Source organism: Leiobunum rupestre, chromosome 5, assembly GCF_980474605.1.
Source record: "Leiobunum rupestre chromosome 5, qqLeiRupe1.1.hap1, whole genome shotgun sequence".
Taxonomy (NCBI): Eukaryota; Metazoa; Arthropoda; class Arachnida; order Opiliones; family Sclerosomatidae; genus Leiobunum; species Leiobunum rupestre.
The window spans coordinates 56854576-56872732 of NC_143388.1; the positions used below are offsets into that span (position 1 = coordinate 56854576).

The following is an 18157-nucleotide window of genomic DNA, read 5'->3' on the forward strand; positions in this document are numbered from 1 at the left end:
TTTATTAACGCAAAGGAAGATATTACAAAAAATGATAACACTGAATATAAGAAAAATTATACGAAATGAAAATACGCGCGCGAATTGAGAAAATTACTTAATTGTTTTTTTATAAAGAAAAGTTTTAAAAGAATCCTTCGTCTTCCTCGAAGAGCGGCGAGGGAGCCGTCTGGTGATGGGTCTCCAACCACTTGGCAAAGCGGCAGGCCTTCTCCCGCGCACAGAGAAGCGTCGGGCTCCCTCGTCGATGAAACCGACACCGATAGTTCTGGTCGATGCTGATGTCCTTGGCCTTGGGGCAACCGATTTCCCCGAGTTCGATCACCTCTTGGGGGATGAGTTTCCTGAGGACGTGGCATTTCTCCTCTCCCTTGCAGTAAACGAATTCGGAGTCCTCGGTTAAGGCCTTGAGCCGATGTTGTAGCTCGATGTAAGGGGTATCGCCGTGGTTCCAGAGGTAACCGTTGATATGGGTAAAGACCCATTGATTTTGCCGGGCTACGTGGTGAGAAAGACCGCTACCGTGGTACGGAGGTTTAACGAATAAACTTTTAACTAGGGGAAACTCCCCGACGAACGCGACGGCAACTTCTTTAACGACCGGTTCGTATTTCGCGCCGAGTAAGAATTCAAAATCGACAACTACCAGCGGTCTTTCCATGATGTTTCTGTTGGCTGATACCCCCTCTGACTCAAGGTAAGTTAAATCCGCTTCTTAAATAGGGTCTCCACGCGATTGTCATTACTCCATTGGTTCCTCGTGAACCTATAAGCGAAGGAGGTCAAACTCCGCCCCCTATAGCGATGTTCCAGATAGAGCACGCAGTATTGTCCGCAAACTTTGCTTCCCACGGCCTGTAGACGACGTCTATTGTAGAGTATTTTCGAGGAATTTTTTCTCAGGAACTTTTTTATCGTGGGGAGGGTCACCAGACGACCCGTCGAGTCAAAGTACCCGGCCCTCCTGAAAGCGTCTAGGTAAATAGCTACCCAATGAGTCCCGGGCCCATCGTGAGGATCGAGGTTAACGACCAGGGAGGCGGGGAAGGAAGGGATATATTCGGGGAGTCTATCGGAAGCAAAGGCACCTTGATACCCGGGTAAATGCCCGAGGATCTCGTTTATTTCTAACGTGTTCATTTTAATAATCAATCACCACGTTGCGGTCTTTGTCTATCTGCATTAAACTATGGAATTCCCCGTAAATAACGACCGAAACCGATTCCATGAGCGGGGTTTCGAATCCCAACTCGATACGTAACTGTCCCCGTCTTACGGGGTTCCAATGAGAGTTGTCACTCGCGGAAAGATCAGGCGTGATATCAAAGGCATATAGAGTATACCCCCTCGGATATTCTGAGTGCGATATACTATTCCCATCATCTTTAAAATGTATATTCGTCCCCGTAAACAAGGTGTAATATTCACGGGCAAATTGATTCTGGGAAAACTTGGGCTGGAGAGGTTTGCTCGGAACCGCGTCCGAATCAACGTAGAGAGATAAGAAATTTAACCCGAATGGTTGAAAGTTATAAGGATTTTTATGAAAATCGCCCGCGCAAGCCGTATGCGAGACTAGGCCGATTATAACGCGTTGAGGGAGCGGTCCCAGCCACACATTGTCGAGACTCGTATTTGAAACGCCGGTGAGCAGTACGTGGCTTTTCACTTCGGTTCGGGTAAAGGGGTACTTCGCGGTGGCGCCTAAGAGAGCGTTTTCGTGAGCCAGAATGATTTGAGGACTTATCTTGCATTTCCGTATATCCAAAGTAGCGTCCGTTATAGCGATCTTAAAATTTCCCACGTTTAAGGAGGGGTCTCCCATAAGGACAAAGGCCGTTTTACTCCTAGAAAGTCGAACTTTAATTTCCACCCCGCTTAGAAGGTATTTCGGAATGTTGAAAAGGTCGGCGTATATTGCCCCTACTAAGGAAATTTCCTTTGAATCCTTAATAGCTGCTTGACGAATCTTGCTCCCCGAGTTGGTAATTATATCGTCAAACTTTCCGGCAGCGTCTTTGGCGTAGAGACACGAAGTCAGGTGAGAAGTTTTAGCCTCGCCGGAATAGTTCAAGAGCGATTCTAAATAGGCTCGGTATGAATATCGACTTGCCGAGGGCGTGATTAAATTGTCGTTCAAGTAAATTTCAATTTGATCGAAGAGACTATGCATTAGGTTATTACAAGTTGATAATTTAACGTCGGGGTCTAAATTAGCCCCATTCTCCCGCGTTACTTTACATTTAACGTGAAGGAGACTCATCGCGAGATCAGTATACTCCGGGCTTTTAGGGATACAAAATTCAATTTGGGAATCATCTCGTAGCGTAGAGATCGGTCGATAGAAAGTTGGAGTCGTGCTTTCGACGCTAGTTTGCACGGGGGTGACCGAGAACAGGTCCAATTCCGATTTCAAGGCTTCAACTTTGTACATTTTGGTTCTTTTAGTTGAGGGAAAAAATGTCACGAACGTGTTTCGTGGACTTCCGACGAGCTACTGTCCCGATTCTGCGTTTAACGGTCCTTTTTCTAGTTTTCCTCCTGCTCGTTGTTTTCTTCTTCTTGCTTCTCGTTTTAGTTCTCCTACGCTTTTTCCGCCCCGAACCGCTTTGTCCGGTTATCCCTTCTAGAGCTTCACCGAAACGTTTCCTCGCCGAAGATTTTATATTCTCACCTGCCACGGCGTCATTGAGAATTTTACTGCCGACCCCCAACGCTTGTTTTCCTATATACTTCGCCCCTCTAACTAAAAGAGGGGAGGCCCAGCGGAAGAGCCCCGAGAACAGACTTCCGAGACCGTGCCCTTTCTGATAAGCCGCTCCTTAATAGAAATTAGACCCCCCAGTTTGCGCTTGATTAAGATAATAATTTCTATAGGGACAGGACCCCCGCGCGTCGAGGACATCCGGCTTAGGCATCTTGTTTCCGTAGATGTAGTTTAACCGTCAGAGACCCGAAGGCAAATGGCGCCGGTTTCCCCTGAGGGTTCATTATATGTACTTGGATCGTGTCGAAATAGCGTTTGGAGACTCGCACGTAATGAGGCACGTCATATATTTTCCCGACGTTATCCCCGAACGAGCCTTCTACGGGGACAATCCTAACGAGAGGAACGAGAGTGTCACCCACCATTTGATCTTCGACGATATTAGTATAAACGTAAAGTTGAGGGGGGATTTGAAAGCCTATAAGGGCCGGCCTAGCGCCCCGGTAACCCCTTTCCAAAGATTGAATCCCGGGATCGAAGCCCAATGTCATGGCTAGACCAAAATGAAATTGCACTAGTACGTTATGACGAAAGGGGCTTATTCGAACTCGGCGAGTGATCTCGTTATATTGAAGAGACGTCTTCATATCTTTAATAATTTCGTTTATTATCTTAATTAAATGTTCGATGGAAGAATAGTATCCTATGGGTACCCTATAAACGTGGGAGGTCCCTCTGGGTCTTCTAGGCTGAGCCGCGCATTCGGCGATCTGGGCTTCACCCGTAAGAGTTTCACCGTTTTTGGCGACATCGAAAATCTGCTCCGTTTTTTTCCCTTTCGGATTTTTTTTCCCCGGCGTGGTAATTTTAAGTGTTATTCCCAAACTAGGTTGATCGGCTTGAGGCGGCTCTAGGTTTTTTTCGATGCTAGTCTCCGGTTCATTTTGCTTGACTTCGATTGGAGACGGGTTACATTCGACAGGAGGGATTTCGTCGACAACCATGAAAACGATAGTGTTTTGTCCCTCGAGGACGTTGAAGAACGCGCTAGTGTAATTTATCTCAGCTAGTCCGCACTCCCAAGACCCCCCCCCCAATTCGACAGGTTTCGGTAACGCGGAGGTATAGGAGGCCATCGTATTGTCGGCGTAAACCCGCATGCTAGCGTTTGAAGGTAATGTCAGATACATCTTTTTTCTTCACCCACGAGTTCGCGTTCGACGGATATCCTACAAAACTGACAAAGTATTCGACCTGATTTTTGCGTTTCCGAGACTTAAGAATTTTATCGATCTTGTATAGTCGAGGTTTAGCGACTAATTGCAGTTCTTCCTGATAGTAACGTCCCTTTATTGCCTCCCCCGTTAAATCTTCGATCGTGTAAAGGGGCGGGTCTAAATTTACGAGACGGGTGATTTTAAAGACTTCCTTTGACCAAGTACCGGGATAGGCTTTATCAAATACCCCCCTGTATTTGCTGATACGACAAAAGTCACCGACTTTAAGTTTAGGTTGACGCCGGCTTTTCACGGGGATTTCCTTGTAAATTGTTTTAAATACTTTCAGAATATTATCCGGTTTCACGTCTAGAGGCGTCATTTTTATCGTGGAATGTTTCGTGGTATTGTAGCTATGAATTAAATCAGGGAGGACGTCCAAGTATCGATAGGTGTTATTAGCGGTGAAATATTTATACATTTTAGCCTTTAGCGTACGATTTAGTCGCTCGACCATACACGCTTTGATTGTATCGTTTTCGCTAGTAAAGAATTTAACTTTTTTTCTTTTAAGGAAATCCTGATATTTTTTCCCCGTGAACTCCCCCCCTTTATCGGTTTGAACTTTAAGAGGCGTGAGATCCTCGAATATTTTCTCGGTCGCGGCGATTACGTCTTCGGCTTTCTTACTTTTTAGAGGGACTGCCCACGCGCGTCGCGAGAATGTATCGATACATACTAGTAGGTAATTAAAGCCGGAATTGTGTTCGGAAATGTCTCTCATGTCCGCTAAGTCCATTTGAAACTGGTCGCCAATATTAGTTACAAAAACCTTGCTCCTTTTAAATTTCCGATAGGCGGTCTTATGTAACGTGTACGATTCTTGCTTCGTTAACCATTTTTCTACCGTTTCCCGGGGAATACCTCTGTCTTTCACGGCCTGATAAAGTTTTTCCAATCCGTCGAAACTCGCGGGATGTTTTGGATCGTAATAAATTTTTTTCAAGACTGCCTCGGGGTTAGAAACTCTTCCCATATTGTTTGTTCCGTTTTCCTTTTTTTCGCGCCTCTATTGATAACCCCTTTCGATAAGTCCCGGGGTTTAAATTGGAGCGGAGTCCGAACGACTGATGCTTTTCTAGGTTTCGCCGAAAATGTAATTCTTTTCTTCTTCACTCGCGGGATGGTTTTCTTGAATGATACCGTAGGCGTGAACAAGGCGTCGAACTCGTTCCAACCAGTGGGGGGGAGGCGTTCGTTTTCTATTTATAGCCCCAACGGCGTAACTTACGAGCGTAGCGATATCTGACCCGGGCACGCGCGTTTGATCTATAAACTACTCGCCTTCACTCGACCACGAAACTTTATCGCCTAAGCTAATCAATCGACTAATTAAGTCCTTCGCACTCGCCCTAAACTGAATCGGTACGACATTTAAGAAGGCCGTGTCCTGCCCGGTTTCTTTTCTATTTTTTGGCTTCGTCGCTATATCCTTAATGTTTTGATAACGGTGGAACATCTGCTCGAATAATTTAACTTTTTCCCTAATGTCAAGATTGGAATTGAGTACGTCGGTCATGCTATTATTTAATTCATCCACGGAGAACCCTAACGGATGTGGAAACGAAAATTGAGGGGTATCTCGAGAGGGGATGAGAACATTTTTATTATTATTATTTTTTCCCAACGAGTCGAGGGAGACTAAGGCTAACTTTTGAGCGTACATTTTTTTTATTTCCTTAAGAACGACCTAAAATCCCACTGAGGGCTGAAATAACGGTGGGGATGAGAATACTTAGAATCCCGTGACCTTTTTGAACTAAAATTAATTTCTTCTAACGCCAGGCTACTTTTTTAGAGGCTACCTGTCTAATGAATTTCTTTTGTTTAGCTAGTTTTCGTTTCTGACAAGGGTTTAACTTTAAATTCCCTTTCAAAGTATTATCGCAGCATTCAGCAATAGCATCAATTAAGGGGTTTTTAGCGTGATGGAGAATAGCGCGTCGTTGTTTAAAATTCGATCTACCTAGGGCCGAGAGAAAATCTTTGTGTCCGGCAACCAGGGCCGGCATTTTCGAACTGGTTAGGGACTTCTTCCTCTCCGCTGACTTTATACTCCCTACTTTTTTTTCTTAGGGATATAGACCATTTCGGTTTCGTCGGGGAAAATATCCGTTCTTAAACGGAAGTCATCGGGGCACTCCTGCCCATTGTCGATAAGAATATAGCCGTGAGGGCGTTTGGTCGCGTCGAGATAGGCCTCGATAGCGAACCGGTAATTGGCGCCTCTAAGTTGACGGAATAATATAGCGGGTTGAAGTTGGTCACGAGGGTTCTTGAACAAAACAATGTAATTTGCGTTCAGCGAAATTTCGCGCGCATCCTTTGTTTTGGGGAAATGTTCTTGGTTATAAATACGAAGCTTATATTTCGGTGGTGAACGCCTTTCGTGAAGAAAGCTCCGATTTGACCATTGTTCTCGTTCATTAAATCGTCGGCGATGAGGAGAATGTGTTCGCCTTCTTCACCGGGGTAATCATCGAGATTGGGGACTCCTTCTCGGAACACTACGGAGTCTTTTAAAGTGTCATAAAGTGTTTGCCGCTCGCTATAATGCCAAAATATTTTTGTCGGCGGGGGGGAAATCATTTCATCTTTATTTTTTATAATTCGCGCCATCAAAACGGACTTCCCGCTACCGCTCGGCCCGCTCAGAAGAGCGGAGAAAGGACCATACAGTGGTAACATGCTTTTATTAAATGAGGTCTCTAAGTTAAACTACATCGATATTTAAGAAACAAACCGTTCGGGTAAAAATAAAAATATGAGTTTAGCGGTGTTCTTTACTTAATACTGATGCTGCCATTTTAAGTGGGACTTATCGTCTAATATGGGTTACATTATAGGTTAATAGTTTTAAAGCCATAACGACTTATCTTTCGAATATGTTGGATAAAAAAACAGTTAATACCGAAACTTCGCGTATAAGGGTAATTAACCAATAATTCCTTTTACAGACATTCTATAAACTTGTTATACCCGAATATTAGGATATGTTTTGTCATTCTGAACTAGTAATTTTTTTAAAAATATTATTCTTTATAGCCGAACGGTAATGTTTCGAAATTATCGATAACGCGTAATTTATTGACAACTGGCCTATATTTTTTAACTTGCTTTACAGTTACCACTGTATGATCATTTAACCGACAAATATGATGGGGGATTTCGATTTCTTTCTCGAGAGTGGGCGCGTCTACGTCGATTCCGAGCATCCCTTTCAACGAGTCCATAGAGATAGAATTTATAGTGGAATAGTTCTGTCTGAGACCTTTAGCCCTAACGATCTCCTTAATTTCACCAGTATCACGGTTGAGTACGCGGAAGGCGTAATTTTTCGGGCCGCCCGAGCAAAATTCGGTAATATGACAATTTGGACCAAATTCTGATAATTGGTCCGTCATATCCCCAAGGAATGTTCCTTCCTGCACTAGCTTATTGCCATCGCGTGATCTATATATTAAACTATCCGTATCGTGGTATAGTATACTATCCCCTAGAGCCTCTAGGTGAGTATAGAGCCTCATTAGGGCAAAAGCGGTGGTATAACAGGCTAAAACTACGTTTACATGAGCCAGAATCGGATCGATTTCCTTGAGATGTTCCCATTTGACAAGCAACGTCTTATCGTTTATCGCCAAGACACTTTGTTCGCGGTCCTTAATGATCTCAGTTTTTACGAGGTTATTCCGTTGTCCCCACTTACCGTAAAAACTATTTAACATTAACTTCGCGACGGCACGTTTACCGGGGTTTAACGCGATCTTAGCGGGATCGAGTTTAACGCCCTCGTGGTCCTCGAAATCCGAGACGTATTTGTTTTTTTCGTCGGGGGTAGTGATCCCAGCTGGAAACCCCGAAGCCTCGGCCTTCATTTTGTACAAGGTCTTGATGTAGCCCGAAAACAAGCCCCCCTCCTGGGTCTCCTTGTTATACTGCGTTGTTTGATAATGCCAAGCTTCGTACATTTCAAGCACTTTGTAACCTCTGGAAACGGCTAGTTTCAGTTCGTCGGAAACGAATGTCCCCACGAATGCCCGCTCGGGATCGGAATGAGGACACCGTCCTTGAAATCTTAGACGTGCACATGTACCACATAAAACGAAAAGAAGTCGCGAATTACAGTGCATGGGTAGGACAGGGTGAAAAAGTCTAGGAGGGGCGAGAACGCGGCACTGAATTAACCCGTCCAGCGAATCGAGATCTCGTAAATCATCCGGGTCTAGTAAAACTTTCGGGTGACCGACGGGTATTCTATCTAGAAGGTTGACAGTCGGGTAAAGTGAAAGCATGTCGACGTTAAACGCGCGTTCATCGCCTTTGGCCTTGTAGTAAAGGACTGTCGCGTTAACTCTCCCTCCGAAAAACGCGTCTCGAGGATTCAAGGGTGAAATTAACATGGCGCGTACTTTTTCGAAAAACGCCTTATCCTTCGCTTGACGGCGAAGCTGGTAAAAATCGCATTCCCAGATCTCTATAACGTTTTTCTTAAGTTTCCGGAGTTGAGCAACGACCCTGACTGTTTGTTGGTACCTGAGGTTGAACGTTTGTGAGGGATCTGACCATAGAGGTCTGTCTCTTCCGACTACTTGACACCGTGGACACCCATGAAAATAGCAGCCCTGGAACATGTAAACGTCATTTCCGTCAAGACCATCCACTTTAAATTTACCTACCATAGCCTCCCGCCCCCGCATAGCTGACACTATTCTTATACCCCTGCGATTTTCTTCCCAGGCGAGCCATTCAAAAGCCGCGGTTGATTGTCGGTCCCTATTTATCATCCCTCCGGGGGGGAGTATCCCTATCGTGTCAGGAATGAGAAAGCATTTCCTAAAGACGTAATTGCAGGCGCCCGGAAGCGTGATGGCAGCGCGGAAAGGGTCAGTGTCGCAGATTTCCATGAATTCACGTCTAAACGTCGCGCATCCCAGTCGGAGTATATTGACATCCGCCGTGCAATACGAAATCACGTCTTTTAGAAAGTCAAAGTGACCGCCCGCGGCTATTTGCTCCCCGTGCCATTTAAGAAGGGCCGCTCTTTCCTTTACCCCTAGATAGTTAGCCCCGTACGCTTCGAGGGGCGGAAATTTATCCCCCTTCTCGGTCGAATAATTAGTGGTTATGGGGTCAGCGGGATCGAAATTATTTTCGACAAAATTAAACAAAAGGTGAGGGAATCTACCCTTATCCATGGAAGGCCCTAGTCCAAACGTCTTCCTAAACGCGGCGAGTCCCATGGGGATGAACGAATAGGAATCGAGAAAATTGAAATTAAAACAGTTAAAGAAGAGAATTTTAGTCCCGTTTACTATCACGAAGGGCACAAAGGTCTCGTCGATTGATAGAACGGCTTTGAAAACGAATTGGAGATCATAACATTTCGCGGCGTGGGCGAATAAGTAAATTTTTTTAATATCCGCTAGAGTTCTGATATAATCCACAAACTTCCCGACAACATTTCCCCCGTAAAAATTTTTTTGTCGCGAGCTAAAGCGGATGCACACCCCGCAATCGAAGTTGGAGTCTCGTTCGTCGATACACGCGGGGCATACAATTTGAGATATTAGAAGAAACGGCTCATGCTCGAACGCCCCCTTTTTATTTACGTGTTGTTTATTCTGAATCGACTCGATGTCATAAAACACAAAAAGATAAGAAGGCACGCCCCCTAGTGATAATCTTCGTTTGGTCATGTCAGGCTCGGGGTGGTCTTTAATTCGTTGGACGAAGCAAAGGTGAGGATGCGGCGCGTGCTTTTTACAAATACGACAGAAAACTTCCGAACAAGAATGGATAGTTTCCCTAGAGCGATAGTCCACGTATTTGTAACAGTCTTTGCACACTTTAACCTGACTACAGAGGGAGGGAACCGATTCGCGATGGCTTTGGAAGCATTCCAGTCCGTGGAAGGAGCGAAAACAATCGACGCATTTGACGAGCTCGCCGGAACATTTCTGATGTCTGAAACAGGATTTGCAGAAAATCGCGCATTTGTGGCGTTCCAATTTATCGTATCCGACCAAGCAGATGGAGCACGCATAATTAGTGGCGAAGAACGACGTCATTTTCGCGATTACGTCATAATGTTTCTGATTATAAATTGAATAAAGTTTATTTTTGGAGTTCCCGCCTTCCCCTTTGAATAATACTCTAGGTCTGTCGTTATAAACCTCAAAAACGATTATTTGATAGTCAGAGATAATAAATTGGAAATGCACTAAACTCGTGAAAGCCCCGCATTCGCGTTTCGAAACGCCGGCCTCGACGCGTAACTCTTCGGCTTTTTCCCTTTGTTTTCGCGAAGAGGCCTTGTACAGAGCCTTATACTCCTGGAAATATTCTTTATTTCCGGGGTTTCGCGTTTTCTTTAAATGAGCGATAGAAATAATTAATGCTCGCGGGAGACACAAGGAGTCTTTGTTTTGGATTGAGATAAAACTTCTTTTATCGCGTATGTAATCGATATGCTTTTTAAGTCCGCGTCGCCTCAGGGATCCTCCGTGAGGTAATCTTACCACGTTTAACGTGAACAAAATTGGCGAGTTCCAGAAATCATCTCGCTCATCCAGATAGATCTCGCCTTCGAGTAAATCGAAAACATCACCGGGCTGAAGTTGCGATTTCTGGCGGAAAGAAATTTCGAGCACCCGCGCCGGGAAAACTTCCGAGGTACATGAAATTTGAACTCGGTCATCATCGAGAAGTTGATCAAAAATAAAGGTCACGAACTGCGTAATCCCGAGTTCTACATCCGCGGTGAAGCGCACTTCAACGTATCTTCCAACGAGATTGAATAGCGGGTATTCTTTCGTTCCCTCTTGGATAATTTCAAAATTCGCGGGTAGTTCCAGCTGAAGACCCTGGCCATCTTGTTGAACGGGCGGATCCTCGATGACTTGAAGCGGAAGTGGCGGGAGCTGTAGATGATCCTCTTCTTGAAGAGCAGGAAGGTCTTCAGGCTGGGGTGCTTGAAGAGGCTGAGCGATTTCCGGTTGATTACCTCCAGCTTGAATCGGGGGTGGTTGGTCGATCTCTAGTTCATCGAGTTGAAATGGTTGAGGCGGTGGAACGTCATCATCGTCCGCGGGGAGAGGCGATAAAAGAGGAGGAATATCTTCGCTCGAATACCAGTTAAATGATGAAATCGAACTTTCGCTATCCCACTTCAAGATTTTATGTGATGGCCCCGCTTGATCTAGAAAAGGGTCCGGGTTCTTACGCGGTGAAGGCGAAAACACCGGGCATGGAGAATCGCCGCGAGAAAAAGCGTCTCTAATCAATATCGCGTTAGTGGAAGTCCCGGCTCGCGGTGAAACTTCCCCGGGAACCGTTAAATTAGGTGGTGGAAGTTGCGATGAAGATCTCCTTTTTCTAGAATGAAATATGTTATTAACGATTGGCCCCTCGTGAAATTCTGGCGTAATATTCAAATCGAGAGGTGGGGTTTCTACTTCCGGATTCAGACACCTAATTTTACGAGTAAAGACGCGGGTATGCGAATCGCCGCGAGAAACAGTCTCTCTAAGAAATACCGCGTTAGTTTGAGGAAAAGTCCCGGGTCGGGAGGAATCTACCCCTAAATCCGCTTCAGGAACCGAGTTATTATGGGGTAGAAGTTGTGAAAAAGATCTCCTTTTTCTAGAAGGAAGAAGATTATTAACGCTTGAACCCTCGTGAAATTCCGACGTAATATTTTTCAAGCCGAGAAAAGTATCTACTTTCGGATTTAAAATTTTATTTTCCTCCTTATTAAAATAGTTAGCGCCGTCGACGCCAGATGGCGATAGCGCTCCTATATTTGGCGAGGCAAGGAGCGAGTCTCTCCTCTCCTCCTCGCGCGCGCGGAGGATTCCGGAGAACCGACAGCTGAAGCTAAGCCACGTGTCGCGGGGCTGTCAGCTGGGAGTTTTGACGTCTCGTTTAAAGGGAATTCCGCTAACCAATTTTCTTCTTCAGGCGGTAAAAATAAGTCGTCATTAAGCGAGTCTAAATTGTTTTCCGGGGCTCCCGTTTCATCATTGTTTTTAAAAATGTTCGTTCCTTCAAGTTCAACCCCTATTGTTTCTCTAATAATATCCGCTAGTAGGGAAGTCTTTGGGGGCTTAAGGTCTCGTGCTGAAGGACATTTATCGGGTGCGCTAGGGATAATATTTTCGAGGTCTACCGAATGTCCGCTGGTTTCGGCTTTGCCGTTAATTAGTAATGCTTTTTCAAGCTGAGAAAATTGCGAGAATAGGCTGGAGTGCCCCCATTCTGGGCTTTTTTCCGGGGAAAGTCGAGTAATTTCTAGAGGAGGCGTCGCGGGACTAGACCTGATTAGTAAAGTTTTTTCAAACTGTGAATATTCCGGGGGGAGTGAAAAATCGTCCGTAAATGTTTCGGAATTCGTAATCTCTTTTTCGGGGTTATTTAATTCGGGTGATTTTTCCGAAGGGTTAAAACATTTTATGAATTTTATCTCGTCACTCGAACTGGAAGAGCTGTCGTTATCTGATATCTTTTCAACCGGGGACATCCATAAATTATTTGAGAACGGGAAATCGGCGTCTAGGAAATGTCATCAACGGGGGCGGGGTTAACCGGTAATTCACGTGGTTGAGTGACCGTTGGATCGTTTGATTGGCTAGACCAATTGTAATCGAAGTCGTCATATTCCCCGAATTCGTTTAATACGTCGCGTTGTTTCTCGCATTCAGCTAAGAAGGTTGGGGTTTTAATCTCGGATGGGACATTATCGATTAGCGCTTCCAATTCTCTTAAATTATTACAATTTCGCGGGGCTAGAGGTATAAGTTTAAGGTAGTCAATAAGTTCAATAAAAACGCGTACCAATTCCAAATCTTTCAAACATTTAGGTAATTCACGCGGTAATTCGTCAGGGCAAAGGGTTAACGAAGTCAAATAGAAAAAAAACCGGTATAAGAAATCAAGGCTTACCGGGCGTATATCCGATTTAAAATCGCGTAGTCCGTTAAGAAAATTTAGTTCCATATTTTTCGGTTAAAAAATTTCGAATGGGACTTTTTAATCGGGTCCCGGGTCTATTTATGGTCTCGCTTTTAAGACCCCCCTTCCCATCGGGGGATGGTATTCCAGACATGTAGGGGGGTGGAATAATGAATCGTGTCTATCCAAGGCGTAATATTATTCAGGTATAATATTTCCCACGGTTTTTTGAAAAACAAGGCCATTACTCACAATTTGAACCGCTCGTATTATCCCCCCCTAAATTCATCGACAGCTTTTCTGATTCGTAAAATCTCGCTTTAGAAATAATAATCGTAACATTGTACAAGAATAACATTCCTGTCTTTTGTATTTTTTTCCCATCCGCTATAAAAATTCCTCCTTTTATTGAAAGTTAACCTTAAGTCGTAAACTCCCCGGTTGTATTCAATAACTTGGAGGCGATTTTATTTGGTGAGGAAAACTGTCTAGATTTCGTGACAATCTCTAGCGGTAAATTACGTGTGTGTCCAATGAAACTCCTTAGAGGGTTACCCCTAGAGGTCATCCGGGTTTCGACCCCGCCCCTTTAAATGACCGGTATATCTAGCCTCGCGAATTTACCGATAGTCAGAACAAGTCCAGGAAAAAATATGGCCTCCGGGAATTCCCGAAAACGCTGGTAAGTTTTTTCAAATTTTATTTCACTTGGTTATTTTAATTCTAACTTTTTAAATTTTATCTAGCCGTACACCCTCTTCATCATCCTCCGATTCCTCCTCTATGGAAGAGCTGGAGGCTCTTACCTCTATTTCGTGAGTTTTTTGATATTTTATATATTTTCGTTATTGTAATTTATATTTTTTTTACCTAGTTATTCCCCTGCAAGCCCCGTTCCGGGCTTTTCTCATTGGAACGATAACATTCTCCTTCCTTCGTCACCTGATGTGGTGATAATTTCTCCCGAGTAGGTTTTTTAAACAATCTTTAACCCCTTTTTTAAAAAAATATCCTAAATCATTTTTTGTTTTTCTAAAGCCCGCTTTCATCATCTTCATCTCCCTCATCACCTCCGCTGGCTCTTTCACCACCGGCACTCCTTGCTCTCCCCGCCGTTATTCCGGGCGACCACCGCTATGTCGCATCTTTAATCTCCTTGGCCGCCGTGTTACGCGGTGCATTTAACGCGACACGTAACATGGGCGACTCTCTTCGGCTTTTTTCAGTTGACCATCATGATTCGCCTTCACTTCAAGCCACCGCCCTGGACTTTCAGGTGGTGGTCGATCTTGCCTGGGCGGCCCAGAACGCCGCGATTGCTCATATCACCTCGGTGGTAGCGGGCGATTTCGCGGAAACAGCCTTCGCTGCTGATTTGGGGTAATTGATTTTAATTTTCAGATATAAATTAAGGGTTCTAACATTTTTTTCGAAATCAGTTTAATCGCGCCGCCGCCCATCCCTAATTTTCTGATCGACCCCGAAGTCGCCGTTCCTTCTCCCCCAATTATACCTTCGTATGTTCGTTTTTTTTAGAAAAAGTATATTTTTTTTAAACTAAATGTTTTTTACAGCTCTGACCTCCTCAATTCACCGCCTGTTTCGCCTCCCTGGATTTAAAAAAACTTTATTATATATTTTCTTGTAAATTTTTATAAATTTTTATCAATAAAAAATGTTTTTTCGAAAAAAGTGTCTTTTAAATAATTCCTAGTAAGCTTATTTTTTGTCATCTATTTTCACCATTTTACTCCTTTCTATGGAAAAAAAGTCGGGTATTGTCCCCTCGCCGTTTGGCCCGCGGCAATTTCTACTTGCAGGTGCGGGTGATTCAACCCCTGCGGACACCCCCCTTCTCTCGACTTGTTCATTGTCATCTTTTTTGACCGCGAGTGCTAGAATTCTCTGACTTCATTTCTAAAAATGTCATCCGAAGACGACCAGCAAGAGTCAATGTAAGCTAAAATTTGGCCTATTTTTTATTTTACATTTCTTAAAAAATGATTTTCGTTAGTCCCGAAGAAGACCGAGCGCAATCCGCGGGAAATGTCACCCCCCCTCCCCCCATTCCGCCAGTAGTGTAAGTTGAAATTGGTCAAATTTCTTTTACAATTCTTTAAAAAATATGAAATATCATAGCCCCGCTGGAGGTCGAGGACGCCTCGAGATTATGCAAAGTTAGCTGGCGCGTGGCCAATTTAATGCCCCCATCGCAGAAGCGTGAGTCGCATTTGGTCTAATTTTTCTACATTTCTTAAAAAATATGATTTTCATTAGTCCAAGACCACCCCCGCGAATTCCGGGGTACGGGCGGGGAATCTTACAACATCCTCGTTGCGTAAGAAGAAATTTAACTAATCTCAATAAAAAAATAAAAATATTTCTTTAGCCTACAGCCGCGTTACCTGATGTGGTCCTGGACGCGGTACCACCCCCACGAATTCCGGGGTACGGGCGTGGCCGTCCCGTCCCGGGGTACGGGCATGGTCGCCCCGTCCCGGGGTACGGGCGTTGCCGTCCCGTCATCCCCGACCCGTAAGTTATTATCCTAAAAAATATCGGTTATTTTTTTTTAAATATATTTTTATCGCTAGCGGGTGTCAACTCCCCATTGGGCGGGGGATCTTCCAGCATCGTCGTTGCGTAAGAAGAAATTTAACTAATCTAAATAAAAAAATAATAATATTTCTTTAGCCTACCGCCGAGTTACCCGACGTCGTTATAGACGCGGTCCAGGCCATACTAGCCGCGGCGCTGGCCGAGAGGGCACATTAATGTCTTGAGTATGTCTTACTTTTTAATCGCTGCTCCGGAAATTTTATTAAAACCTATTTCTTTTTTCCAGGTAAATTTTTTAAAAATCAAATACTCGTTCTTATTCCACCTATAATTTTTTTTGCTACAATGAGTGATGGAAGGGTAAAAAAGAAGCCACCTAGTATAGTTAGAAACCCCTTTAGTACTTATACTAGCTTCTTTTTTGAAATTTCAGCAGTATATTTCGGAATTTACTTAATAAAAAATCTTGTCCGAGCGCGATATATTTTTTCCCCCCGGGGTGCATGAGTCATCCGAGAGATATTAATACCGGGGGAGCTCTCGGGTTTGCGTCATTTCGTATTCTGGTTTCGAAGCGTTAAGATGTCTTACGATTTGGGTAGCAGAAAACAAGATGCCAACTTTCAGCGGAAAATCAATTTTCGCTGGCGTTTAGGAAAAAATTCGTGTCTATCGATTGGTTTAAAAGGTGAGGACCTGGAAATATTCTTTTTCAACGACGTTACTTTCCAATCCTCAATATGCCTCCCGCCTGTAGCTTTTAATAAGATGTATCAAAATTGGTATCTCATTGAATCACATACTAGAGAAGTTGAGAAAAATAAATTTAGTCTCGAGCTTGCCAAAATTGGGGGTCGTACTTTTGAACTTTTAGCTAGTAAAGGAAACGTTACTCTTTTGGCTTATAAAAGTTTCGGGAAAAAAGAGGAATTCCAACTTGGCGAAGCGGGAATCCTAGCTTTAAATTTATGTATCCACGCCGTCGACAAACATTTGATTGAAATTGAGAAGGAGAGGCCCTGTATTGAAGCGATGTTCGAAGTTCTCAAACTTCACGTTCAACGCGTTGCCGGCTACCCTGACAGCGAAGATTTTGAAGAGATCCATTTCGGCCAAGGAGATTCTGATATATTTCCAGACGTAATGCGTAAATTTGGTTGTTATTCAAGTCCATTTACCATTATAAGCGACTATACTAATCTAATTGAGAGGCGTAACCTGACATCTGCTCTTCAAGCGTATAACTTGTTCTTCTTGTGTTTTACTCAGTTACCTAGTCTGGTGTATTATCAAAATTAAAAATAAAAAATGAAAAAAATATATGTCTTGTTATTCAACTAATATTAGGCAATTGAATGCGCGTCGACTTATTCCTACAAAAAAGAGCGAGTAACATTCTTGGCTTGCTATTGTCGGAAAAAAAGAGGGGGACCCCTGGCGCGTAGAAGTCAGCGGCTTGAACGGTCTTTGTAAGTATCCATAAAAGGACGGGTGGTGAACGAGGCTCTGGCGCCTCGACTTATTCCTACAAAAAAAGAGCGAGTGACATTCTTGGCTTGCTATTGTCGGAAAAAAAGAGGGGGACCCATTGTAAGTATCCATAAAAGGACGGGTGGTGAACGAGGCTCTGTAAAAACGCCGGAGGCAAAAAAAGGCGAGGTTAAGTACAGTGGATCTTTAAAAATCGCTCCATAATTTTGCTTATCTATAAAAAAGGTGAGACCTTATCTATAATTCTGGTTATCTATAAAATCGCTCTATAATCTTGCTTATCCTTGGCCAGGCCTATTTCTCTTCTGATAAGCTGAGTTTACTCGCTTCTTCAAATGTATTGAAATCCATATCGTTATAAATAATAAAACATAATTAAAATAAAAAGTTCAGAAATGCTTATTTTATTTCGTTTAACAGCTTTCATTTTTAAAAATGTTATTGCTTGACTTAAATAAAGCGTGAAAAACAATTGCTAAGACTAAATTTCTAACTCTAATAACTTGTAAATCAATTATACAATTATCTATTCATAAGTGTTAGAGACTTTATTACAGTGAAATAAAAACATGTAGAAATGTATATGAAATAAATTTAAGAAAAGTCAAACATTTGTTTTTATATAGATAACCTGAGGACGGTTATAATATGAACATATACCAAAAAAATTATGAATTAAACACAACCTTAAGTTTGCAAATTTTATATTAACATTTCTACTATACATATTTCATAATTAATATTTACATAAATAATTATTTTTTATATAAAATCGTACAAATCTATCAGAACTTTAACCGTAAGATTCAGGCATATAATTTCCAAAAACACAAACTACATTTGGAGTACTAATATTTATACTCACACAATTATATTTCGTACTAACAATTTCACCATCTTTTAAACTTTCAAATACTGCCAAGTGTTCGTCGCATATTTTTATACTTTTCAAGGTGTTAAAGAAAAAGTGGTTCACACCAGAGCCAACTTTTTTCAATTGTAAAAGCATTTCACTCCCCGAAACTGTCACTTGCTGACAATGTACAAAGTCGGGCTTACGGGATTTCAAGTAATTTAACATCCACGATTTTCCTTCATTTCCATCTTTTCCTATTACAAATATTATTTTTCTGTCTGAGATAATTAAATGTTCCAATAAACTTTTCTGCCATGG

General features: G+C 43.1%; 1 protein-coding gene across 1 annotated transcript; it reads right to left on the reverse strand.

Annotated features, from left to right (window-relative positions):
- Positions 1-1141: 1141 nt before the first annotated feature.
- Positions 1142-2434, reverse strand: LOC149945356 (uncharacterized protein F54H12.2-like). Its single transcript, XM_090176534.1, has one exon. It carries the CDS (start codon positions 2432-2434, stop codon positions 1142-1144), a length of 1293 nt encoding a protein of 430 aa, XP_090032660.1.
- Between the last annotated feature and the right edge of the window lie 15723 nt (positions 2435-18157).